Here is a 27566-nt window from a genome sequence, read left to right as displayed (position 1 = left end):
GGGAGCCGGGGGAGGCGGAGCGGTGGCCGGGGAGGAGCCGGGGCCTGCAGTAGAGCCGCAGCCCGGAGCAGCAGCCGCGGGAGCGGCGGGGCCTGGAGAGAGTCAGCGCCGCCCAGGCCGGGCCCCCCGCACCGGAGCCCGGGGAGCCCCCCGGGGACGAAGCCGCGGCCCGGCGGAAGGTGGCGGAGGCGCCGCGCAGCCCCGCTCAGGCCCGTGAGCCGCCGCGGCCTCCCGTGGTAGCCGAGCCCGGGCAGGAGGAGCTGGGGCCTGGGGGGAAGCCAGGGACAGCGGCCGGGGTGGGGGGACACCCCCGTAGCCTGCCGGGGTGGGGGAGAGAGACCCTGCCCGCCGCCCCCCGCCCCGTCCGCAACCTCGTTAGGCAGCCCCGCGCCCGGTGTGGGGACACCCCGGCGGCCCCCCCTGCCTGGCCCCTTCCCCGCAGCTGGTGAGGGAGCTAACACTTGCCCCCTTCCCCACTAACAAGCCCAGGGTGTGCGGAGGCCCCCAGCACCCAGCCCTAGTAACTATCTAGAAGCAGGTCTGCTATTCCTCGCGTGGAACAGAGCCTTCTGGAGCTCCCTCGATACTTGTTAAGGGGAGAGGTGTCCTCAGATCCCAGTTCCTGAGGATTGTGAGAATAACCTTTGCTGCCTACTCCCTCCTGCTGCTGAGGAAAGTCTCCCAGACAGAGCAGACAGCCCTTCCCCAGACCAGGTAGTAGCGGGAGTCTTTACAGAAGAAATCCTGTATGCCCAGGAGTGGCAGTTCCCAAGACAGAAATAAGCAGGAGCTCCAGATACTTACCTAGTAATTTTAATTTACATCTGCTTAGCAGGTGATAGAGCAAAACAAGGGAGAAAAGGCAGAGAGAGAGATTTAGCTATTCTTTCCTTTTCCAGTTGCTGTTAACTGGAGATAAAGGTAATTTCCAATACTGATCTCATCCTCCTTCATCCCAAGGAAGATCCCTCATCCCCTAATCCCAAGAGGGTTTTCTTCAAATACCCCGTGCAAGGAGAAAAGACACACCTCCTAGTAACAGGGAAAGGAAAAGGCAGATTTCACTGTCAATATCCACAGAGATAGCAAGAATTGTTTTAGCGGAAGAGATTTTTTTTCTTCCCCCCCTTACAGGCAAGGTGTACCTAGAGAAAAGATATTTCTAGGTTGGCATATTGGGGGAAATTGATTTCTGACATAATCTGACCATCAGTGAAGAGGCTGTTTCCCAGGGGAACACCCCTTTAGTAGTTAGCTGCTGAAAGGGAGAGAGGGTCTCCATCCCGGGATAAAACCATCAGTTTAGGGGACTGACAATCCCAAGCAGATTGTTTTAATACTCAAGATCCTGATTTCATCCACAATCCTTTCACCCTCGAAATATTTTTCGAAGAAGCCCTTGGAATAGCTGACAACGGTCTGAGTATGGGTCTCAGAGAAGGAGTGTGAAGGGCAGCACCCCAGCAACCGGCACTGAAGATAATCCACCTCCCTCCCGAAAATCTTCCAGACAGAGTGAGTGACCACATTATATCACCTCTCTATTCCTAGCTGTCCTCTCTCACCTTCTGTCCTTGTTTTCTGTGTCTCTTCTGTCACTGTATCTGCTTGGTTTTAATCTTTTAGCTCTTTCTGTTTCTGAACCTCTCCCCACCTTTTTCTATGTCTTCCTCAGTCTGTCATTTAGCTCCCTTATATGCTATATGGAACTGACCTGATTCTTTCCCTCACTATTTAGTTTATGGGAGACCTTAGCCCTATTTATTTGTGAGAAGCCTCTCTTCCCTTTCCCTTCTGTTTTATTTCTGTGGTTTATTCATCCTAGACTCAGCCTTAATCATCACTGGTGTGAATTAATTTCTGTCATTTAGGGATCATTGAGAGCAATAATAGTGGCCAAAAAAAGCTTTGAGGAGACAGGAGCAGTGATTTGTAGTGCCACTGTCCAAGGATGCACCTGTGGGGTGGAGTGTCAGTTCTCCATGTGGGTCCTCTATGCTTGTAACCGTGGGAATGAAATAATTGTGTGATGCAGACCTCAATGTGCTTGGGGTCTGAACCTACAGATCCCCGTGCAAATACACTGAGATGCGTGTCCTAATGTACCTAAGGGACTGTGGGATGAATTCTGGAAAGAGTGCCCTTGAGAGTGGGTCTGTGGTGCTCAGGGGCCTGGGAATGAAAGCTGTGACAGTGCTGGTGGAACCTGCTCTGAAAGCCAAAAGAAGGCGTTCAGTTGCCACCAGTTCTTCATCGGTGTTTTATCCTGCATTCAGGGGCTAGGAATCTGAGTCCTAGTGCTGGTGCTGTGTGAGCCAAGCTGCTGCTTTTTGTAAATGAGGCAGTTAATTCCCAGCCACAAAGAGTATTCTGACACCAACGTAGTGATTTCCTGAGAAATCAAGTTGGAGGGAGACTTCATCTCAAATAAAGCCAAAGCAGATTCCAGTAGCAGAAGAATCTTGGATATCTCACCTGAGGTATTACTGGTTTTAGTGAGGTAGCACTGAGGAAATCCAGGATCAAAGTGCTAGGACAGGGAGCCGTTTTGGAGAGGGAGTCCCTGAAGAAGGAACTCCTTGGTGTATGTAATGTGATTGCAAGATCAGACAAAAGATGCCAAAGTGATTCCCCATTTTGGCAGAGAGTGCTGTCAGTTATCCATAGCTTCAGAAGGTGGCTCTTTCTAAGGGAAGGCTGAACCAGCAAGCATACATATGTTCTGGGGGTACTGTTAGATGCCCTCCTACCTGTTGCCCTATAGTTATGCAATCAGCCTGTTTTGAGTTGAGCTGCGTTATCTAGCACAAGGGAAGAGATAACTGAGGCATTTTGGCCTTTGTACATTCAAGGGGATAAACTGACTTTTCATGCTCTTGAGGTTAATTTACCTCATGCTGCCCCCTTCCTCACAGTAATGACTTGACATTTTTCAAGTGCTTTTGCCTCTGATGGATGCCAGGGCACTTTACAGAATATATTTGCCAGCCTTAACAAAATTCTGCTCTTCCACAACAATTGCTTTTCTGCATATTAAACCTTTTTTTTTCCATTAATGATAAAGATTTTGTATTTGCTGCCTGAGCTTTAAATGTTCATTACAGACATAAAAGGCTGGAAGTGATGTGCTATAGACTAATTGTTATTTATTTGTTAATTGATGCCAAGGCATTCAGTACTGACTTGGACAGCAAATTAAAACAGTCTCTTCTCTAAAGATCTCATAATCTAAAACACAGTTATACAAAAGCTGGGACATATTAATAAATTTTAGAGAATAATTTTTCAAGAGCACAGCTCTTCAGAGTAATGATGGTATTCACATCAAATCTTTATCACAGGTGAAAATGCAGCTTCCTCTGAGATGGAATACTGCAGCTGCTCTGCACCATTTATTTTATACAAAAGTATCTATACAAGAAAAAGGGAGAGTATTATTTATCTTCAGGAAAGTGCAGGGTACTTTATAGACACGTTTAAATGCAAGTGTTATAAGAGTTTACATAAGAATGTTAAACCTGACCACCTAAAATTAGACTTTAAAAACCACATTAATGTACCAGAGTAAATAGCCTAATTCTTGTGAACGCCCCAGAATGCAGAGTTGGCTTCAACAGAAGCAATGGAGTCTTCTGCATTTGAGGAAAAAGACACTTAGTTGTGCATATATGGGTTTGCAAATTTAAATTTGGACATTCATGCTTCCAAAGGTTGATTTCTTAAGTTGAAGCAGTCTGATCCTGTCCTATGGACACTCAGTTCTCATCTGAAAACTGACAGTGTGGCATTTCTCAGGTCAAGCCCTTAAGCAAAATAAAATGAGACGGTCTAAAGAGTTATAGGAAAAGGATTGTGTTACTGAAACATCATGAGGTTATAATACTGTTTAAGTACGTGTTCTATAACTTCTTGGGTTTTATCTTGAAATGTGGTTTTGTAGGCAAGTTTCTAGGATAGAATAAGGAGTTCGAAAAGTTGGAATGTAAGAATGACACAGTTTGAGGAGTTGGGATCTAATTTTTCAGTCCAAGAGAGGGTTGTGACTACTGTAATCCTTCTTGTTTGGGGTTTTGTCTGGGTTTTTTTCCCCCCCTCTAAAAATATAGTTGAATATTGGTGTCTCTGAAGAAGTTTATTCTTACCACAGAGGTACAAGTTACAGATTGCTAACTCTTTCCCTAAACTTCAGGTGACCTTCATATAATGGGAGATTCAGTCTGCATCTCACTTTGGATCTTCGGCCCTTTACTTCAAATGTCAGAAAGGAGGTGTGGTTAATGGCAACTGTGATATGGACAGCTGTCCCTCAAGAGCAGGACTGAGCTGATTATCTCATTTTACACAGCTGTTGGACAAGAAATCTCAGTCATTAGCAACCAAAAGATGAAAATGTTTCTGGGGTCATTTTTCCATTTGCTTCTCCCAGTCTTGGGTAGAATAGTAACCAGTGATTCTCACACAGAAAACATTTTGTGTGTGTTTTGTAGTACAGCATTTGCAGAATCTGTTTTTGAGTGCTGCTTCAGAACTGAAACTTTGAAGGATACTGTTTTTGGTTTGGGAGGCATCTTAGAGAAGATGAGTGGACCCTAGATTAATGGGCAACCTAATGTGGTAGCTAGCATGTTCCAACTCTCCAGTTGTTTTAACTCTGAAGCCTAAAGAAAAGCCTTTAATTTGTTGTATTGTTGGCAGTTGCATGTTTGTTTAGCAAGAATATCCAGTTGATGTGTTCAGGCCCCAAATGCTGATTGTCTTTTTAGGAGGCAGTATTGCTGCAGCTATCCATTTTGCTGGTTTTGTTTCCTTCTTCCTTCTAAAGGATATATGATGAACATAAAAATCTGTAACCTATTTCTGCCCCGAACTCATGTTTTTCACTTTTAAAGGCTCTCTGTGTATGTGTATTACTGAGAGAGATCAAGCATGCTGCAGTATGTTTTCACAATTAATTAATTGCAAATTTTCATCTTAAGTTTGAAGTGCAAATGCAAAGTACTGTGGATATTTCAAAATTTGGAGATCTCACAGCCAACTTTAAAACCAATCTAATGCTATATCCTGTGGTGCTTTGCCAAGATTTGAACTAGATTGTTGTTTTATCCATCTGTCTTTGACCTACCCAGTCTTCCTGTGATGAACCTGATACTTCCTTAGGTAGGCAGCAAAGATTTAAAGGTAGATAGCAGAGATTTTGTTAGTGCCTGACCTTTCCTGAATCCCTAGGCTCCGCAGCATCATGTGGCACTCATGTTCCTCTCCTGCACCTTTATAAGGCCCAGCATGTTTCCAGCCTGCCTTGTTCTCGACTTGCATTTCCTCCTACATCCACTCCTCCTCTCAGTTGATCCTGCTCTTTGCATCTCCTTTCTCTTGTGGTCGCTTTGGCATTCTGTCCTGTGGTCCTAGAAGTCTAAAATGCTGCTTTTCTCTTTATCAAGCAAGCATCCCTCATCTTCTCACTAGGATTCTTCACTAGCAGGAGTCTTCTACTGCATCTCACAGGCTCTGCTTTTACTTCCACACCTGCATTTTGACCTGTTCTTGGTTGCCTTTTTTTTAGATTATGTGCCAAAACTTTTTTTAATCACTGAAAATACTCAGTTCTGCTTGGCTGAGGAATGGCACTTGGTCTCTGTAGTCCAACTTAATTCAGTCTTCCACCCTCCCTTCTCTTCTGGCCCCTCTCCTTCCTCAGGAATAGCTAGATTTCAGTTAGTTAGAATTAAAAAAACCCCTTCCATTGCATTCTCTGGTTCCCTCTAGCACTGGAGGATCTTGGTTTTCTGAACTGGGCTGAGCGTTTTGTGCAAGGCCCAGTACCCCATTCTTCATGTTTCTGAGCTGGTCAATTTATTTGTTGTAAAATCAAGAACTAAGGGAATGTGTGTTCTTTTTCTGGCCTTTTTTATGTATAAGAAAGACTGAGTAATGAGGGACAGGGTGAGATGATGAGTGAGAGCTTTTATACCTCGAGGAAAAAATATTTGCTTTTTTTGTTTTTCACCATTAGCAATTCAAATTTTGTTTATGCTCTCTGCTCTATAAAGACTGTAGCTGATTATAGCAGTAATATGTAATTACTGTTAAAAGTTCAAATCTGAATAATTGGGAAAGAATCTGAACACTCTGTGGTCACAAATTAAAGGAGCAAAGTTCCTGAATTCTCAGTTTCCCCTAAAAAAAACTATGGTTAAGTAAAACCAAGACAAATTCTCCCTCCCCATCAGGAACTTGCAGAGAAAAAATGAACAAGCTGCTAGAATAGTTATATCTCAAATTCTTTTTATCTCTACCTGAACAAAGCAGACAAGGTTTGGATGTAGAGAACTGGTCTGGGTGTTGGGAGAGCAGTGTTCTTTTCATGGTTCTGCTATTCCTTTGCTGGAATAGCATCTGACCTTGGGCTGCATGCTTCTCCATGCATGGCTTCCCATTTATCCTGGAATTGGTTATTGATCCTTTATAAGGGTTCCGAAGTATAAAGATGAAAACCACTTTATAATGGCTGCTTGCTCTTGCTGCTGATTGCCTTAATTACAATGTGATATTGCACTTAAAACCTCTATATGCCGGTTTTTGTGGCATTAGGAAACAGTGAATGCCCCAATGCATTTTTGTTTCATTGAAGGACCAGTCACTCTGAAGTTTAAAGATTCTGTGTGATTGTGTGCAGTCTAGAACGGTTTAAAAGTTGACTTCAGTACAGATACTCTCATTCCCTTGAAGCTTCTCCTGAGATCTCTAATGACCTTTTCTTGGCCAAGTCTCAGGGTCTCTGTTCTGTCTTCATCCTTCTTGGCTTCCCTGCTGTTTTTGACACTTGATCATGCCCAGTCTTGAAATCTTGTCCTCCCTTGACTTTTGTGACAGTATTTTCCTGATTTCCCTCCTAACTATTCTAGTCATTCATTCAGTAGCCTCTGCACTAAGCTATTTACCTCCCTTCATTTTTTCTTCCATAAGTTAGACACATTGACCCACTTCTAGTATCCTCTCTTTGCTTTTCTTTGCCTCCTTCATGCCAGGGATATTAAATTATGCAACTTTGCATACTACCTTAACATATTGTTTTTAATTAATTGCTGCAAGTTTAAGACCCCTGAGGGCCAATATGGAACTTGAGAAAACTCTTTTGAGATTTGCCTTTGTTTCCTGCTTTCCTCTGCTGCAAGCTTCCACAGTTGGGCACATAACATCTTCTTGCTCTGAACATACAGCCTAGGACTTCTTCCCGTTCATGGCCTGAATCTTTTGCTGCTTCTTTCTGAGTCTCTTTGGGTAACCCATGTGCTTCTTCCCTCACTTACCATTGCTGTTACTGCGAGCTGTTCTTGCTGGCCTCTGACACCCATGTTACCTTCTCGTCTTGTTAGCAATATGACTGCTGAAGCTTTCCTCCTGGCGTGTTTTCTCAGCACATTGCCATCTCCTCCTTGACAAGCCTGTGCTTTGGCTATCATCCACCACATAAGGTTCCAGCTTGTTGTGCTCACTCTAAGGGGCCTTCACATTTGTTTCTCCCCTATCTGTCACTGTCCCTTACTGCACTGTCCTTTGCTCTGCCAGCAATACAAAGTGTGACATTGTGTTTTTCCATTTTTTTTGCATGAACATCTCTTTGCATTCTTCCTCAGCTGACTCATACCTTGATACACACAGGAATATTGCCAGCCAATAGAGGCCAGACATATTGGAAACTACTTATTTCATAGAACCCTAGAATCATTAAGGTTGGAAAAGGCGTCTAAGATCATTGGGTCCCACTGTTAATTGCATATTTGCAGTTAGCTGTTCTCAAATATGCAAATAGCTATTATTTGCATTTTTGAAAATTATTCAAAGGTCTGATACACAAATGTAGTCGTCTTACTGTATGTAATGCACTCTCCCTGGCTCCTTTTGTGAAGAAGGTTGATTGCAAAAGAAATACAGATTTTCATAAGCAAAGACGCAACATCTTGAAGGCTGGAATGCTCAAGGTTAGAGCAGAATAATATTTACTTGCAGCTGCAAGGTGACAACTGTGGCAAGCATGTGTGTGGAAGAAAGGGACTCCTTTCAGTGGCTGTAAGAAGATGAACAGAAGATGTAGTTTCAGGATGATACACAAAACGGAGCATTTTGTGAGTAGGATGCAGAAAGCGAAGAAGCACTACTAGTGTTCTAAACAAGGAGGAACCATTAATGGGTATGTGTTCTGTAGCAGTGTGCTTCTGAATCCTCTTGACCTTCAAGCATGGTACAAATCTTTTTGAGTTGCAAGCCAGGCCAGGAATTGTCAGGTGTTTTTTCCACTGGAAGAGAGTTCTCTCAGTTTGAGAGTAACAGCTAGCAGAATAGTAAAAAGGAATTATGTTAAAACAGTGGTTGAGACTTAATTTATAAGCCTCACACAGTATTATTTGGTTCTTCTGATCATTCTCCAACTTCAATTTCAGCTGTGCTTTGCTCTCAGACTCCTCTTTGACAGGCTTCTCCTCTGCAGTGCTTTGGTAATTTCAACCCTGGGAGCTTGCATTCTATGTACATTTTGGGCACGTGGTATACAACTAATCTGCACTTGATACCGATTTCCTTTTTTCCTTTGAATTCAGTACAGAGTTCTTGCTACTGCTTGATACACATTTCCACAAGTGGGTTGTGGTTGTTTCAGCAACTGTTGCAGAGTTCATATTGACTACTCTGTTTTCAGTGGTTCAGCCTTTGGTGAGCAAGTTCTGACCACTTGCAGTCAGATTTTAATTTTCCCTGTATGTTGCTGACATTCCTTTCTCTACCATTACAGAAAGCTGTCATTAAATGCAAGGCTAACAGTAATTTTTCACCAAGAGACCCATTTTTAATGTAAGAATACAGTTTTTGTTTATAAGCCTGTTGCATTCTTTTAACTTGGGTTAATTCTGTATGTCTTTGTAATGCTGTGCAGATCTTCTGAGCAAGATAGTCTGCATGCTGATCTGATGTTGTCTCTAATTTCAGAGACAATCTGGTATTAAATCAATGTTTTCATGTCTTGTGCTGCAGGTTTGTTACTGGATGTGATTCTGATAGGCAGGTAAAATTGAAATCCTTCAGCTTGGGGGCTCTCATAGGGCTAAGGGAAATACCTGCTCTTACATACTGTTTCTCTACCACAGACTTCCCCGTTTCCAAGGGAAAATTTAATTTCAGATATGTGCTCATAAATTTGACTTACTCCAAAACCAGTTCCCTATACCTTTCTCAGTGTAAGAGTAATTGTTCTGTTAATATTCTTAAAGCAAATGTCAAAGATTTCTCTCCTGCCTTGGCATATGCCTGGAATTACAGCTCCTACTTCCAATGGTGAAATATTGCGTAGCGGTACTGAGGGTGGAGGGATGCTGCAGAGACACTTCTATTGTGGTGATGTATTTTCATTGCACTTCTTCAAAGTGCTTGGTTTACTTTTTACTTCAAATCTGTTATTGGGAGGGTTGTCATGGGACATTTGGCTTATTGTTAGAATAAATCTTTTCTAGTAGTCTTATTACAAAGGAAATAATTTCCAGTTCAAAAGTATTTTATGTATACCAGTATTCTCAGTATCATTTACTTTTTCTTTTGACAGGTGTTACATATTCCCCATTTTACCTTACACAGCATCATAAATAAACAAACTAGTCCTAACTTTGAACACATATTTTCAGACTGTCTGCAGGGGTGTCTGCAATGTTTGTGTAGTATTTCTCAATGCTTTTTTTTTTCCCCTCTATGTTTATATAGCAGACAACAAAAACGTTTGATTAGTTGGTCTTATTAAAATCTGGCAAGGCCCTAGCTATGCTCAATCCTAGCCTGTTATGCCCATAAAGATACTGCCTCCCTTGACATGAGCATATTTCAGACTTTGGCTATAATGCCATCTGTTGATAAGTTTAAATAAGCAGGTCAGGTTTTGTAAACTATACCATTTGTCAGTTTCAAACAAAGCTAGGACATAATTGCCTTTGGAATTGAATCCTGATGCACTTCCAGCATGAGGGTTTGGGTGACTTTATAGTTCTCAGGAGACTTCATGCTTCATTAGTACCAAAAATGCCTGCACAGTCAGTGCTGTTCATTTATTAAATTCAAAATACAAATTTATGGCCTGCTTTTGCACCTTGCACAAAATGGAAGGAATCAAAAGGTCGTATGATAAATGCGCTATCATGATATTTATCTAATCTGTAATGACAGTGAAAGCAAATTTTCCTTTTTATTTTTCTTTGAGACTTAATATGAACCTTATTTTGTTGAGATTTCTATTTGTTAAAGGAAAGTCATAGCTGTGTAACAGTTCAGTTATAACAAAACAATTAGTCCAGCGATTTATATTAAGCTATACATGGCCTAGAAGCTTTCTCCTTCCTCTAACTGGTAATTTTCAGTATCATCTCGGTGTTTTGTGTAACTTGGAGCAAAATTTCCATTCAGGATCCCGTAATGGCAGTACTGCCTGTGTTCCATGAGATAGCACTGAGCATTCAGAGCTGCGCTGTCTTGCACACGCAGTGGTTTGGGGCAGGGCTGTGGAGTCCGAGCCTGACGTGTGGACAGGTGCACACTGTGACAGTTCATACTCACAGGCAATACCACGTCGTGTGCTCTTAGGTGACACTAGCTTCCTTTGGTTGGATCCCTTTTCCCTTTGTGGCTCATGATTAGTGAGAACCATGTGTCTTCTGTTACCACATCTGCAAGCCTATAGTTAATTGGGATAACGTTTTTGGCTTGTTCTGCTGCTCCCCAAAAAGCAAAGCATGGTTCCAGGGTATGAGAATTTCTCTTACCTCCTTGTCCCAGGGATGGGTTTTCCTCCTTTCATATGGCACTGCAGACAGAAGGGTGCTGTCAAACTGCAATGCTTTTTTGTCACTAACATGACACCTATCATTCCTTCCAGGTTAAGTTTCATTTTATGAACAATACACAGCAGCCTCTCTTCCTTCTTCATTTGATTCTAGAAATATCAACATTTCCTGAAGGCTTCTTACAAGTACTTACCAAACTGGTGGATAGCAATTTCAGTCAGGGCAGATAATCAGTATCCTTTTTCCTTGTTTCTTACATGAAACAAGTATTTCTGTGAGAATGTTTGCTTAGAGAAGATCAAATTTTTAAGTGTTTTATTCCTGCCGTCTTTGTTCACACTACCTTCTTTTTGAGGGAGAGCACACATCTTAAAATGGCAAATTTCTCTTACTTCTACACTCAGCAAAATTGGTTATTTCCCCGTTTTTGTACTGCATGAGGACACAGGGTTTTTTGAGTGTGTAGTTTACACAGGTACATCAGAACTGCCTTTTATTTTTTTCACCAAAGTAGAGGCTCTCCATTTCTTCATGCATGTGGTATTCTTACTTTACTACTTACATTGTAGCACTAGTTCAGAAAGGTTGCATTCAGATAGTCCTTTTTTGCCAGTTTTTTATTTGCTAAATACCTTAGAGACTAGGGATATCTCTGAGTATATTAAATGGATATTGTTAGTTAGATGACTGGATCTGTATTTCGGGCACCTAAATAGTAGTGGTCTTATGTTCATAGGTGTTCTACAGCAGTGTCTGTCATTGCTTGGTAGTCTGTTTTGCATTTCTTCTCTCAAAGTTCATGTTCAGAAACTGGAGTATCCCTTAAATCTTTTTGTCACAGTGTTTCATTGGATCAGAATACTAGCAAATAAAGTAACAGTGAAAGTAAACACAGAAAAATGTAAATGTAGAGATTTATTCTAGAATAGGCTTCTTCTGTGGGCAATGCACAGCACGGTGCCATTCACTGTGTGGCTCCCTACTTCAGTCCTAACTGATTCTGCCTGACCAGCTTTTGAATCCAGCCTTAGAAAATGCTTCAGGCTATAAATGTTTATTAACTGCGTTCAGTGTGACCCTTAGAGTGTTGCTCCCCACATCTCATGTTTTTCTGTCCTGATAGGCAAGTAGCAGTGATCCTGGATAAGATCTGACTGGCTTAGAGTGAGCATTTGCAAAGTAGCAAAGTACAGATTTCTTCAGTGCTGTTAAGGGATGGCCCTTATTGTCCCATCAGCAGAAGCCTGGCTTGCATTTGCAGCAGGAGCTTCCATTTGCTAGTTGCAAAGATTCAAAGTAAGGCAGTAGCTTTCCTGGAAAGCTGTAGGGAAGTATAACTAGTCCCAAGTGAATTAGTGGTTATTAAAAGGTATTCAATGCAGGGATTTTATTGAATACATTTTTCTTACGAATTGGACAGATTCCTGTCTGTTGAACTGTGGATCGGGATCAGTGCTTGTCTGGACTCCTTACATTTCTCTGACCTGTCTGACTTTGAATTGTACTGTAACCATTTAGTACGAAGACTGCAGTCACCTTCTAGCTGTTGATGGTGGTTATGCTCTTGGGTACCCTGCCCTTGCTTTTTAGATTCAGCCAAATACATAAACAGATAGCATTTACCTTGTAAGGTGGGAGATTGTGAATTCTGGTCTTTGACTTCCTTTTTACTTCTAAAAAATTAATTCCGAGTTGCTAATGTGGTAGGATTTTTAAAGCATCCTTGATTTCAGTTCAATGTGTTTATTAGTTATTACTGTTTTTTTCTTTGTTTGAGTGGGATCATAAGAGAAAAGTTCAAAAGATTTGCCAGGCAATAAGCTGGGAAAGGAAAGTTGGAAGAATTATCAGCTGCTCTGGTTTGGCTGCAGTCTTGTTCTGTCATGCCATTAAGTAGTGTCAACATGATGCACCAAAGACTTGGGTCAGGTGAATGAGAATTGCAACATAAATTAACAGTAATATTTACTGCATAGCGAGTATTCTTTTAAATAATTCAGTAGCCAATTACACAGAATTATTGTTGCCCTGAAAGTGTTCTGGAGTTGTCACCTTAACTAATGTTTTATGACTGATTATTACAGATCCCATAAAGCCAGCAAATCCAGTAACATGATCAAGTGAAAACTTGGAAAAAAAGGTCATATTCCACTGCTTTGAAATTTCCCATGTGATTATTATTTTGTCTGAGTCTTCACTTTCTGTCCTAAATTACTGTGTAGCATATATGTTCTTAAAAAGCTGCTGTGTGTTAATGAAAAGTGGTTGTTTCAGTACTGGGTGACAAGTGCATATATAGACACAGGGCTTGGTTTGGTTTTTTTAAAGATTTTTGGATTTTGTTTTCTTGTCAAAGATTTTTATAAGCCAAAGAATGAAAATACTCAATTTCTTAGTGTGGGTGTAATCTGACCCAATTCTAATTTTGCTTGTCTCCCTGACAAGTATATTTTTTACAAATGCACAAAAGCTTGTGTATTTGCTGATGGGGATGTTGCATATCAGCCTTACATTTTACTGCATAGCCAATCATCCCAGATGCTCTATTGACATGACCTGGGCACATCTGAAGCGCTGTGAAAACAACAGTGCTTTCTTTTGTTTCTTTGAATTTCTGGTGTTTCAGATTGGTATCTTAATCTGCCATCGGCTTTTATAACCTAATTTTCTTGATTTCTGTGCTTGTCTTAAAAAAAAAAAAAGTGGGGAGAGGGAGGAGCAGAGAGATTTTTATTTATTTTACTTAGGAGTTGTATTGTTGGTGCAACTGATATTTCATAATGGTTTACCAGGAAGCAGTAATTTTTTTTCTGCTTGCACCATAGGAATAAAAATTTATGAGAGACACTTATAAAATGAAGCATTCAATTTAATATTTAGTTCATGTTTGTTCTCTTCCAAGTGGGATACTACTTTTAATGAGGGCTTTACCTGTGAAGTTATCATGTGAGTGTAGCTGTGTTTTGATTATGTGGTGGTCTGTCCATCCCCACTGGATAAAAATGTATTGTTGGTTTTTCCCTTGTATTATTCACAAAGGTATAGTCCTGCTATACTTTTTTCATTTGTGTAAATTTCAAGTGTTTGCTACTAGATTAAATTAGTCAAAATGAGTTATTCAATAAAGCACAACTTGAGGGGGCTGGATAATGGAAAGCCTTTTGCCACTTGGCTCAATTAGCTGTGCAGCAAGTAGTCGTCGTGTCCTAAGTGATAGTGTGGCAGATGAGTAGATAGGTAAGTTAGCAACTAGTGGGCTTTGTCTTTCCTCCACAGCCATGAAAATGTTGCCACTTGCCATAGGTGCTGTGGCGCTGCAATTGTACTTCTCGGTCTGTGGGTGCCTAAGAGTGTGAGTGAGGATGTTAGCTGTGCAATTAGGACGTGCTTCCTGAGGCACTGCCTATGAGGGCTGAGAGATGGAGTTTGTTGGGGTATTGTGTAGGTGTTTGAGCCCTAGGAGGTGTGGTGAGCACATGCATGGAAATGAAAGGTTTAGTGCATGTGAATGCGTTGGAGTGTGGACTTCATTTTTTAGTGCTGTGAGGGCACTGGAGTGCAGAAGTGAAAGGTGTCATGCATATGGGTGTGGGGGAAGAATGGATAGCTTCAGTGTCAGAATGCTGGGTGCATCTGTGTCTGGATCTGTGCATCCACACTGTGTTATTGTCAAATGCCTATTTTTAGAACGAGTATCTAATTGGTATTCATGCAGATGGGTGTCTCCCTGTCTCATCTGATCCACTCATCTGAGTGATGCACTCAGTGGGAGGTGTCTGCTGACGAATCTTTCCTAAGCAGAGTGTGTTCATGTCAGTCTCTTCTCTCTTACATGTATGCAAGTGTTTAATTTGCTATACATGCATAAGTGTGTTTGTTTGCCTTGTGTATGCTCCAGCATGCTCAAAGACAGTACTGTTTAATCTTATGGAAAGACTAATTTCAGAAATGAAAGGTGTAGAACTCGCATGCCTTTAAGACACGATTCTTCTCTTTACACAAAGAGCAGTGCAAGTCATGGCCTTGGAAATTTAGCTGCCTCAGTCCAGACTTCAAAGGATTGCTCCCAGCATAGTAATGCAGCCAGTTGTGAGTAGGAATGATGAACTTTCTGCTGCCTTGTCTACTGCAATGGACTACAGAAAAGTTAGACTGCTAACTGTGCAAGTTCATACAAGTTCAGGCTGCTAAATGTTTTCTTCTTATGAAATAATTGTTACACAGAAATCCGTGTATAGAACTGGTAGCCAGGTGTGTTTTATTTTTATGGGGGGAAGTGTATAACATTTATGAGATAAGAGATCCTGAGTCTCTTCCTGCAGCAAACTTGTGTGATTTCAGACAAGTAAGTTTTTTCTGTGTCTCAGAATTGGAGAAAATACTTGCCTGCTATTTTGTGAATGAAGCAGGATTTAAATCAATAAATACATATATATTTTTAGGAAAATCTAGTTATGGTAGGCAAAGCTTTAACTATTATAAGCTTAATATAGTCTGTTCCAACTTGACATGGTAGATGTAATTATCTATATATAGTATTATGCATGATCTTGGTGTTTTAAAATGAGGTATGTAATCCTAGCTCTAAGGAATAGGATTCATTATAATGTCACCTAATGCAAAAAGAGAGGCTAGGCCTTGGAGAGAAATTTATTTGCCCTCAAATTAGGATAGTCCTGACTTTGCAGATGATCTAATTAAATTGTGGTTTGTGTATGGCATGAATGAGTGTTCCCTTTCAGCTATGATTTTCTTCTTACCTGACACTGTAAACCTACTGGATTACAGGTAATTGTGGTGAAGAGTAGCAAGGTTATATGGATTATGTAGTAAGGGAGTGAATGTGATATACCTGCTGAAAGGGCTCCACTTTACTTAAACAGATCTTGGCTTTTTTACCTGGGAACAGTGCCCTGAGTAAGACTGCCCTAGCAACGTTACCATCAGTGTTAAAAAGCTCTGTCCCAGCTGCTGTCAGTACAGATGGTCCTCCCTGAGGCACAGTCATAGGCCTTTTGGAATGATTCTGGGTAGCTGTGAATAAGGTGCATGAAGTAGGTATTGATACAGGTATTTGTGATGGCAAAAGAAGAATGCAAATGGATGTTTCTGTTCTTAGGATTCACCTTGTTTGTGTCTCAAGGGTTTCCTTTCCTCTCCACAGATATTCCTGCTTCCAGCACCATGGCCTCTGACCTGGAAAGCAGCCTCACTTCCATAGACTGGCTCCCACAGCTTACTTTAAGGGCTACTATTGAAAAATTAGGGGGTTCCTCACAAGCAGGACCTCCAGGGTCTGCCCGGAAGTGTCCCCCAGGCTCACCAACAGATCCCAATGCCACACTGAGTAAGGATGAGGCAGCAGTGCACCAAGATGGGAAGCCACGTTACAGCTATGCCACTTTGATCACATATGCCATCAACTCATCACCTGCCAAGAAGATGACGCTTAGTGAGATCTACCGTTGGATCTGTGACAACTTTCCCTACTACAAAAATGCTGGTATTGGTTGGAAGGTGAGGGCTTGCATCACCGAAGTACCCTTTTTTTGCCTAATTATAAGACTTACTTTTTTAATTCTATGCAAAATAGCCTCACTGATTAAAATAAGACTGATCTAAAACTAAGTTGACCAACTGGAGAAAATGCAGAGCCAGAAGTCCAGTTTTCTCTGAGGATTTTGTTGAACATATGTGGTGGTCCATTAAGAAGGAGTATGCACAAAACCCACCACCACCAACCAGGAAAAACAGAACAAAAAAACCCCCATGGAACACACTCTGCATCAGACTGATACTATTTTCATTGTACCTTCTATAGGTGTAGAGGTGGTTCAGCCCCATATTACCATCTTAATTACCACAGCTCCTGCCCCATTCCAACAATATCTAGTGAGCTTTGGTTTTTAAGTATGTACCATCCTATTTTCTCTACCTGCTCCAGGGCATACTCAGAAGACTGTATGTTTTTGTTGTAGCACTTACCTCTGTCTCTTACTTTCTCATCAGAACTCTATTCGTCATAACCTCTCTCTGAATAAATGTTTTCGAAAGGTGCCTCGACCAAGAGATGATCCTGGGAAGGTAAGAAATCTGCTGCTCCTGGGCAAGCAATTTAAAACTGCAGGGAAATAAGCTGGGGTTGCCCTTTCTAATTCGTGGTTGGAATTTGAAACCTAAAGTGTATGCAAAAATGGAAGCAGTACTAAGATTTACTGCAGTCCTTTGGCTACAGTAGCTCTTACTTAAAGGGAACCTGTAAAGGAACTTCAAGGGTTTTAGTAATTATTTTTCTTATCTGTGGTCTTCAGTTGACTTTAAAGATACTGGCAGAAGTCAAAAGTGTGATTGAATGTACTTTATTAGTTTTATTTCTTTTTCTTCTTCTTCTTTGTGTGTAAAATGTGGGCACAGTCCAACCTGTTCTGTTATGAAAGGGCACAGTGGTTGCTGGTGAACACTAGGACTACGATGTGACATCATGGATTATATGGAGGCAAGATCCATGGAAATGAGAACAGAATTGCTACCTATATAGATTGCAAAGTATTAGGTGTTGGGAAAAAATGTCATCATCAGATAGTTTAAATCTGTAGAAATGATTTACAAGTAAAACTCAAGAATTTAGGAATATGTTGGCTAACTGAGGACTGGTAAAGTTCTGATAGTACATATAGATTGGCAAGAGGAATTGCTAGCAAAACCAAGATTTGGCATCTTGTCATGCAGATTTTATTGTCCAAAAAACCCCACAAATAAGCAGGAGGAGATGGTAAGGACAAGAAGCTATGCATATAGACAGAAAGATTGTCTCCTCCATCTCATCCTAAAGTTACAAGAAAGGACCATTTACTCAGGCCTTTATTTCAGCTTAGATTTAAAGGACTGTGTGGTGCTCAGTTGGCATCTGTAAATGGAAGTAGTAGGTCTTTGAGGATCACAGCTCAGATATACCATTAATTATGTGGCTTATGCTGGGAAATCCTAACTAACTTAAGGGTATATGTTTGTAAGTGTTCATTGGGATGTTGGGCTGCGTTTATAATAAAAACCAGTGCTTGTTACCTATTCAGATTATTCTGATCTAGATGGGAGGTTAAAACAAGCTAAATCCACTTTAGAGTTCTTTCTGTACTTAGAAGACAACACACATAATTATAGACTACTTTATGTTGAAAGGGAGCTCTGGGGGTCAGCATGTACCCCTATCCTCTCCCAGACAGGAACAAGCACATTAGGCCTGATGACATCTGTCAAATTTTGAATATCTCCAGGGATGGAGATAGCAAAACTGGGCACTTGTTCTAGTTCTGCATCACCATCGTTGTGAGGAAATTTTTGTTTATATCTGACTGTACTTTTCCCTTGCTGTTATTTGTTGCCTCTACTAGTGCTTTACGTATTTCAGAAGAATTTGATTCTGTCATCTTTTATAATATCCTTATGCAGTTGAACACAGTGGTTTGATTCCTTTAGCTTTTTTTTTTTTTTTTTTTTTTTTTTGTCCAAGCTATACAGACCTCTCTTTTCATAATTTGTTTTAGTTCTTAACCATGGTTTATTTCTTAGCCATCGTGGGCCTCTGGATGCTTGAAGTGGAGTCTCACAACCATGCTCTCTGTCAAATACCAATGTTAAGTTGGTTCTCATCAGTTAATCATAACTTCTAGTTGTGAGGAAGCCACTGAAAGGAGTGTGCGGCCCAAAAGAGTTCACTTAGCTTGGATCAAGCCATCATTTTGTGTCCTATCTCAAGAGTGATGGGAAGTAGAGGATTCTGCCTTCCTCCAGTAGCATTGTATCTCATAGTTCAATGCAACCTAGTGCAAGAGAGGAATTTTTTGCCAACACCCGAGTCTTGGTTGTCTGAAGTTGTAGAGTATGGTCCTTGTGGTCCTAGTGTGTAGTTGGTGCTGCAGCCCTACTTCAGGAAGCTGTGTGATTTCATCATTCATTCACCAATGTGTCTTTATTCTAGGGCTCTTACTGGACAATAGATACATGTCCAGATATATCTCGCAAGAGGCGGCATCCTCCAGATGATGACGTAAGTGTTTTTCTTTCCACACAGCATGGAGTGGGCTGGGAAATCCCTTCCAGCACCAGACCATGATAATGTTTTGGGGTCAGGTTGTGTAGATGGGCAGACGAAGGCCAGGACTGAACGACCTAGTGTGCATGTCCTGCTGATTGCCTGTTGCTGCTGCTATTCAGTAGCAAAGTTAATCTTGTTTGAAGTCCTTTATCCTGACTTTTCAGTGACTAAGGCCCCTCTTTTTTAAGCCATGAACTTCTACAGCGGGGGAGCTGGCTTCCCATCTGCAGTTTCACTTCTCCATCTGTTTTTGATTTCTGCTCCTTTCCTTTTTCTTCCCCATCCACAGATACCACAAGACTCCCCAGAGCAAGAGGCAAGTAAAAGCCCCCGAGGGGCTGTTCCAGTCAGCACAGAAGCCTCTTTGCCACCTGAGGCCACCCCTCAGATGTCGATCCAGAGCACCACCCCCATTGCTAACTACAGTCAGGTGAGCCACAGGGAAAAGGATAGAAGTGGGAGGAAAAGGAGAGTGGGAGGAGTGCATGAATGGAAAAGCGAAGTGGTGAGGAGAGGGAATTGTGAAAATTGTGATATGGAGGCAAAAATAAAAAGAAGGGAAGGAGCTGAAACTGCAGAGATAGAAACTAAGGAGGAAGTGAATTTTAGCAAAGGGTTGAACGGGGATAAGGATAAAGGCATAATAGTATAAGCTGAAGAAAAAGCTGGAGCCATTGTGCTGTGGTTGGTGTTCCTCAAGAAAAATGGCATTTGGGAAGGTTTGTTGGAAGATGAGCTACGTGATGTGGGATATCAGTTCATGTTCTGTGTGTATCAAGTCTGATCTCTGTCTCAGGCTGCAAATACTGGTACAGGCTAAAGGCCTTATTTCTCCCTCCCTTAGCAGGGTGCAGGGCCTGTGGATGTTGCCTCTACTGTAGCAGGGGGGCAGGGCCGTGAAGGGGCCGATGTGCCACCCCCACTGTACAGTGCCAACCATGACTTCAAGTTCTCCTACTCCGAGATCAACTTCCAGGATCTTAGCTGGTCCTTCCGAAACCTCTACAAATCCATGCTGGAGAAATCATCTTCCTCTCAGCACGGTGAGTAACTACATGCGTCATGTGGGGTGGGCAGGTAGCTGCCCACACAGTCTTGTCCATTTGGCATCTCTCAGATCTTTCCTCGTTTAGGAGCCTGTGCAAACAGACTTTCCTTCTTTGGCATGCTGTAATTACTTCTGCCAGGAGCTGATAAGAAATCTGCGCATCCTTTATGCATTGCTCCCCCTAGTTCTCTCAGAATAAAAAAGCACAATGGTTTAAAAATGCCTTGTGTTTATATAAATGCAAATACTAAAATGGCAGAAGCTGAGAAAAATGAAGTCCTGAAGAAAGGCATGTCGGAGAAACATTCATAGTCTGTCAGGCTAGAAATTGTAAGAGGGAGGGGATTGTTGTATCTGGAGTTTCTCAAAAGGAGAGTGGAAAATCATCATTGCTCAGATCTGTTAAAAGTAGGATTGTACAAGGCCTTGAAGAATTGAGCTTTGTGGATTGAAAGCGGAGAAGAGAGGGTCTCCAACTCCATTCATATCTTACATTTCTGGGATTGAATAAGCAGCCAGAAGAGGGCAGAATCACTTCAGGGATGAGTTGCCCATGGAAAATACTTCAGAAAAACTTAAAGCTCTTTCTGCCTTTAAACACTCTCCTAAATACTAATCTGGTGTAAAAAGGAGTATGTTGTTACATGAGCTTCTTGCCTGTGCTATTAGCCATCACACAGTGCAGGCAAAGTTTGCTACTCCAGAAAGGGCCTCCTGAGCTTGAAGCTTCAGTGAAATAAAAATGTATTTCATCATGCTGGCACTCCTAGTAGGAGCCTGTTGTGTGAGGTGGTGTAGTATGAGCAAGCTAGAAAAATGTAGAGAAGAACCTTGACTTGGTGTGTTCCTCTGATTCTGCAAACTTAGCAGCTGTCTTGTTTTTTCCCCTCCAAGTTGTAGGCTGCAAGGCAGTGTAGGAAAACATGCAGTTTTTAAAAAAAAATTTTGTTGGCCACTTTTGCGTCAGGATGGCAGTATTCATCCTTTTGGCCTGGGACAGTAGTAGGATATTTGAAGGGTTGATGTTGCATCTATTGAAAATGTGAGGCTTGCTTGCAGATGGTCAGGTAAGTGTACTCAAAGGAAGAAGTGAGCAGCTCAGGTAAATGGCATGCAAGTGCCCCTGACTGTGGTTTTCCACAGAAGTTTCCTTGTGTGTGGGGAGAATGAATAGAGGAGGCAGACATAAGAGATGCTGAGCTCCTGCTGTTGGGGAAGTATGGAAAATACCTAATGTTCTCACGTGTAGGGGTTGCCTGAAATACAGGACGATAGAAATGACACACCCAGTGAGTCAGGAGTAATGAAAGTAATGAAGAGTCCCTGATGTGTGCAGTATTCCTTGTACGAAAGCAGAGTCTTTTATGATCTTTTATGAGCAGTGTGAGAAAAAATTGTGAAGATTTCTGACCAAGCTGAGAAAAAATTGTGAAGATTTCTGACCAAGCTGTTAGTAAGAAGGGAATTGAAGGGAGTCTTTGCAAAGAGCAAGTCAGATGTTCTGCTGCTTAAGTATACTTTATGGTCATTTATAGGAAAACAGCATGTGCATGACATCACAGGAGAGGTTGGGTTACTTTGGAAAGTCTAGGAAAAAATCCAGGGAAGAACTTAAGTGCCTAACACTGTACTAGAATCCTTCTGAGTCTTTGTTGTAGAGCCTTTTGTTTTGAACAGTCTGGAGCACAGCAAGGGCATAACTGCACAGGTGATGGTTGTTGGCAGCCTGTAGAGGGCACTCCAAAAGCTTCATAAATAGCGGGGTGAGCAGTTTGAAATTAGAGCTGGATAATGTAAGCAAAGGTCTGATCCAGGCTCTCCTAAAGCTCCCTTCTCTTTCATTTACTTGGCAGGTTTCTCTTCCCTCCTTGGTGACATGCAGCCCTCCAACCACAATTACTACATGTACCAGCAGCAGCAGCAGCAGCAAGGCCCCTCCTCAGTGGGTGCTGCTCCCCCACTCCACACTCCAACCCCAGAGGGTTGCCCATCCCAAGGAGGAAAGCAACAGGGTGGTGAAGGTTATGGCCCTCCACCAGTGATGTCCATGCACCCGCCCCCGATGCAGCATGGAGGTTACCACCAGCATCAACAACACCACCCACACTCCCACCCACAGCAGCAGCCACACCAGCAGCAGCAGCAGACACAGGCTTCAATCAACAATGCTGGCTTTGGTGAGTCAGGGGTGATGGAAAGCACAGATGGGCGAAAGGGAGCAGTGAGAAATTCCCAGACAGAAATACCATGAGTGAGTTTTCCCTAAGTATTGCCTACATACGTGTAGAAAATGAGGGAAAGCCAGATATGGTTGAAATCTGAGAAGGAGATTGCTTTCTTACTGGAGAATGGAGGATATATCCACCCTGGGTTTGGGATTTTGTTAAGGGATGCAGCATAAAGTCAGTGCCTTGGTGAAAAAGGAGATACCACCCCTGGTTTTTCAAGGGAGAAAGGATTTCTAGCTGCTGTAGCATCAGGCTCTTTGGTGAAGAGGGGCCAATCTTTTTATATTAAGGGCTGGAGGGCAAGGGTGATCTTTATTGTATTAATCTTGTCCCTGTTTCATTCCAGCATTTCCCCCTGATTGGTGCTCCAACATTGATTCCCTGAAGGAAAGCTTCAAGATGGTAAACCGACTGAACTGGTCTAGCATTGAGCACTCCCAATTCTCAGGTGAGTGTTGGCCTAGTGACTAAGGCTGGTGACTCAGTGACTAGGGCTGTAGCCTAGAACATGTGAGTGCTGTGCAGGGATCTTTTTTTCAACGTAACGGTGGCAAGGGCCTGGATTTCTTAGTGATTTTTAAAAAGAACCCTGCTTCATGGGTTCTGTTAAAGATCCTGAAGCACTTGGACGAACACTGCAGAATTTGGGGCAGGGAGAATTAAGTCATAAAAGTATGTCAGAAAGCCTAACTGATATTTTTCCTTCCAACTCTTCCTTTCCCTATCTGAGTCAGTGTGACAGTATCCTAGATGTGGAGCTCTTCAGGAATCTGGTGACAGATTTGAAATAATAAAATTTGGTTTGTGTGGAGGTAGGATTTAGGGACAGAAGACAGAAATTCTTTGCAGGGAAGATCACAGTGTGACTACTCTTTGACACTCTCCTCTATCCCCTGCAGAGCTCATGGAGAGTTTGCGCCAGGCTGAGCGGAAGAACTGGACGCTGGATCAACACCATATTGCCAACCTCTGTGACTCCCTTAATCACTTCCTTACCCAGACTGGTCAGCTCCCTCATCTGGTTGGCCCACAACAGCCCCCTCGAATCTCTGATTCTTGTGCCCTGAACAGTGGCAAACAGGAGCAATCCATGAACCAAGGTAATTGGAGGAGACCAAAATGTGTAAAATGAAGGCCCAGTTCTGCAAGTATCCTAAATTACTTGCAGCCTTACCAGGCAATGCAGCACTGAGGAACTCAGAGCTAGACTGTCAGAGCTGTTCATAGCAACTCAGCTTGCTCTGGCTTTAAAGAACTGGAATGTCCTATACCTGTGGTCTGGACAGACTGCTGTTATGTGATGCCTACTATTGACAGGCAGCCTCCAGGCAGGAATATAATTAAAAGGCAAACCTGGAAGAGGAGAAGAGGATGGTGTTTTTTTAGGTGACCAACAGAGAGGAATGGCAATGTAGAGAGATAGCTATTCCAGATGGCATGAACAGTAAAGCAGAAAGCTCTTGCACCCTTGTTGGAGAAATACTGTACAAGGAATGGGGGATGCATTCTGAGGAGGGGATATGGTGGTCTGGATAGAACTGTAATGGTATGTGTCATCTAGTACTGAACAAAATGGGTGATATTGAGCCAGCTTGTGGTGTTTCTAGATGAAATTTTTCTTCTTTTACAATAATAGAGAAACTCCTGCTGGTTTCAAGAACAAGATCCCTGACCAAGCTATAGCTTGGAGTTAGGACCCAACAGCTGAACATATCCTCAGTATCCTGTGGGTCTGAGTGAGTTGCTCTGTGGCTGAGCTGCCACCCAGTCAGGAGAAAGACTTCTGACCTGAACATTAACAGTTGTTTCTTTGTTTTCTTAATTCATTTCCTTTCACAGTGAACTCCTATGGTCAGCCCCAGCCTCCCCATCTCTTCTCCGGGCCATCTCCTATGTACCAGATTTCCACCCAGGACTCTCCAGGATATAATCGCCCAGGTAAGGGGTGATGTTAAGGCATATTACACCAATGAACATTAAGGAACTGGTTCCAAACCCCTTTGTGCATTTCTCCCAAAGCACTTAGTAATCCAACGGAGCGTGGACTGCAAGGGGCTTTCTGTTTAGGGCTCTGTTATAACTCTGGGGAGGTTTAAGATTTCAAAGGCCTGATTTCTTTCACTTCACATAAACAGTCCTGTAGCTTAGCCTCACCCTCAGTTAATTGTTTGAAGACAACTGTACATGAGACGTTTCTGTTGATGAAGCTGTTTGTACTCTATCAGCAGTCAGCTATGAGGTAAGTAAGGGAGGCTGAAACTTAACTTCTGTGGAAGCTGCTGTGGAGAATTTCACAGCAGAACATTCCTAGACACTGGTAGATGCTGACAGAGACTAAAGGAAAAGGCCCAAATAATTTTTGGTTTCTTTTGCCCAAGGGCCCACTGTGAAAAAGCATGTAGTTTTAGATTCTAACTGTTCTCTTTCCTTTTTCTTCTTTTTTTTTTGTTTTTGGCTCAGCTCATCATCTGGTCCCTCGGCCTCCAGTGCCTCCTCCAGGCGCCAATGAGGAAATCCCCGATGATTTCGACTGGGACTTGATCACCTAGCAAGTTACAGACTTGATAGCCCGTCCTTTATGAAGGACGTGGGAGGGGAGGGGGACATGGGGTCAATGGTGTCAGCACCACCCTCCCCAGCCTCCCTGCCTTGCCTGTATATAGATATATATTCTCTATCTCCGCCAGAGAAGCCACCGCAAGATGCTGCCGAAGATAATCCTTCCTTGCGTCCTGTTTTATCTTCTTTTCTTCTTTTGTTTATTATTATTATTATTATTATTGTTATTATTATTATTATTACCAATAATTGAGCACAGCCCTCCCCCTCCCCTGGTGGCCTCGGACACATCAGATTGGCTCTTTCGTGTTGCGCAGTGCCCTGTGGAGGGCGGGAAGATGGGTCCTTGGTGCCATGAAAAGACCTTGGAAGGCTGAATCCTCGAGTGCATCTTTCTCTGCCTCCGTTATTTTGCGTTTAACAATCCCTCTTTCCCTTCAAGGTGGCCGGTGAATCTGTCGTATTGGCTACTGGAGTGAGAGAGCCTAGTGGACCCTGGGAGCCTGTAGTTATGTTGTTTCGTAAATGTTGTAAAGGTCAGGGGGCTGAAGGGACTCTGGAGGGGTGATCTTAGCTTTGTGAACTTAGTCGCACCAGCAGGAACTGCAAGAAAAGAAATGGTGTTCCCAAGTACCAGGAGAGGGTAATCCCTGAGGTAGGGAGAGCTGAGCTGAGCTGGGAGAGCAGACCTGAATTTGGAGAAAGGAGAATGTAGCAGAGATGGTATTTCAGCAGAGAAGTTGGGTTTCAGAATGCGGTGCCATCTGTGAAGATGAAGAGATTTTGAGGGGATCCTGACCCATTTCCTACACTGCCTTTTGCAGTCTCTAGGTGAAGCCTACATACCCATCAGGTAGAAGAAGCAGTCAGGGGTGTCATATGTGATTCAGCAAATTCTGTTCCCCAGAGCTTTTCATTTCACCCCACACTCCTTCAAGCTCTTTTTCAAAATATGTAGTGAGGCTCTCCCTTTTATATGCAAATTTGGAAGTTTTCTCCCATCAGTATTTGTCCAATTGTTATTTGGTCCTCCACCCCTCATATTTCTTTGGAGGCTGTCCTTGTCTGAGTGCCAGCAACAGGAATGTGTAGGTGCACATCCTCTGTCAGTGGTTCCCGCTTGGTGAATGGGCTTGTGGTGGGCAGAGGAAGTTGCTGTGCAGAGTGGGGCTGAATTGGGGGCTGCTGGTCAAGGGCGGGACCCTCTGGTCAGGGACTGGGAGGCCCTTGCAAGCAGTTTTTGTAAGAGGGGCATTAGGGAGAGAAGGTGAAGTGGGGCAGGGTTTTGAACTGACCAGCCAAAGAGTGTAGTATAAAAGGGAGGAGGGTGTCTCAGATCCCTTGCAGTTCAGCTAGTTCAGCTGGGGAGATGATGTAATCTACTGTAAATCCTGAAGGATGAGCTTTGTCAGCATGTGCAAATCAAGAAGGTGGAAAAGGTGCAGGAACAGGAGTGAGCATTGAGATACTTCCTGCCCAGAGTTGGGTCCTGTGTTCCTCTTCTTTTCTCGTACGGCTCTGTTCTGTCAAACCTCTTGTTGCCTCTTAATATTTTGTAAAGCCTCTGCCCAGCCCTTATTCCCTATTTACCAGTGAAGGGAACAAATGCAGAAATAGACTATTGTGGCTGCTTGACAGACCTGGAGCACAGGAGTAGAGTAATAACCTCTATTCTTACTGCAGGAAGGTGGGGAACTAGCACTGCTTTTTAAATTTGCTGTAGGGAAAAACCAATTGGAAATTGGATTGTTGTTGGGGAAGTGGATGGAGTCTCATTGCGTTAGAAGGGGGGGGACAACACTTTTTTTTTTCTTTTTTCCTTTTTCTCAGATTTTTTTTGTTGTTTTGTTTTTTTTTTTTTTTTTATTTAAGTGTGTGTTTTGGGGAGGGGAGTTTGTCATTGAGCATTTCCAAGAGAAATGAGGAATCCCAGACAGCTTCAACATGGAGTCAGCTGTTATCTCTGCTGCCTCAGGATGGGAATGATACAGCTTGGAAGCATGTGTGATAGGTTTCTGTGGAAAGTGGCACCGGAGACAACGAGAGACAACCTATGGCAGGTGCCAGTTAAGTGTTTTGCAATGGACATTACTGAGAGCCGGCCCTGTGGAAGTCTGAAAACACCACCGGAAGAAAAACAAACCAAGATGGCTCCTTCTGCGTATCCAAGTGCTCCTCATTTGCATATTTGCCTCATTTGCGTATTAAGTTGTGCCTCATTTGCATATGTAAATACATGCCGGTCAGTGTGCAAATTAGCCTCGTTCCTCTGCCCCTGAAATCAAGTGTGCGTTGTTAGTGCGTGGTAAGACATCGACGGGTGCAAGTGGAGCTCTGCGGGTGCGCTGGCACCGGCCTGCAGGCAGGGCAAGGGGGCCAGCCTGGCTCACAGAGGGGTCTTGCAGGCCCCTCCAGCCCGATGTGGCCCCCAATGCTTCGTGTCAGTGGTCAGGGAGAGAGGGGCGTGGTCTCACGAGTTTATTTTTGTGCATGCTTTCTTAATAAAAAGAAAAAGTGAATGTTTATGGTTTAACTGTTTTGGTGCCAGTATTGATTTTTTTCTTTTAGCAGCGCCTGTCAGGATGGCTTGGTTCCCACCTTAGAATTTGGGTGTGGACATTGCCAAATGGACAGCCCACACCTTGATGTTCTTTAAATGGAGACTTTTTAGGATGTTAAGAAGGTTCTCCCAGCTGGCTGTTCAGAGCAGCAAGATCTGAGAGTTTCAATTCATGCTCACCAGAAAGGCAGAGTGAAAACTCTACCAGTGCTTGCTGTCTGTTTGTCATACTATTTGCTGGCCTTTCTCTTTTAAGGAA

At 42.7% G+C, this 27566-nt stretch overlaps 1 protein-coding gene across 1 annotated transcript; it reads left to right on the top strand.

Moving 5' to 3' along the window:
• Nucleotides 1–51: 51 nt before the first annotated feature.
• Nucleotides 52–27270, top strand: FOXJ2 (forkhead box J2). The gene is made up of 11 exons (XM_062487433.1): nt 52–1515; nt 15982–16334; nt 16827–16901; nt 18796–18864; nt 19202–19342; nt 19757–19955; nt 21814–22137; nt 22535–22636; nt 23088–23288; nt 24028–24126; nt 24649–27270. Exons 2-11 carry the CDS (start codon nt 16002–16004, stop codon nt 24735–24737), a joined length of 1632 nt encoding a protein of 543 aa, XP_062343417.1. The 5' UTR covers nt 52–1515; nt 15982–16001; the 3' UTR covers nt 24738–27270.
• Nucleotides 27271–27566: the final 296 nt, after the last annotated feature.

The sequence above is a fragment of the Cinclus cinclus genome, chromosome 2, assembly GCF_963662255.1.
Source record: "Cinclus cinclus chromosome 2, bCinCin1.1, whole genome shotgun sequence".
NCBI classification, from domain to species: domain Eukaryota; kingdom Metazoa; phylum Chordata; class Aves; order Passeriformes; family Cinclidae; genus Cinclus; species Cinclus cinclus.
This window is presented reverse-complemented; position numbering and strand designations above follow the sequence as displayed.

What these genes read in the sequence shown, in the direction of transcription:
- FOXJ2 (XM_062487433.1), top strand. Translation starts at nt 16,002, where the DNA reads ATGGCCTCTGACCTGGAAAGCAGCCTCACTTCCATAGACTGGCTCCCA. An exon ending in GGCATCCTCCAGATGATGAC is followed by an intron (nt 18,865 to 19,201) that starts GTAAGTGTTTTT and finishes CCCCATCCACAG; the next exon opens with ATACCACAAGACTCCCCAGA. An exon ending in CCATTGCTAACTACAGTCAG is followed by an intron (nt 19,343 to 19,756) that starts GTGAGCCACAGG and finishes TCCCTCCCTTAG; the next exon opens with CAGGGTGCAGGGCCTGTGGA.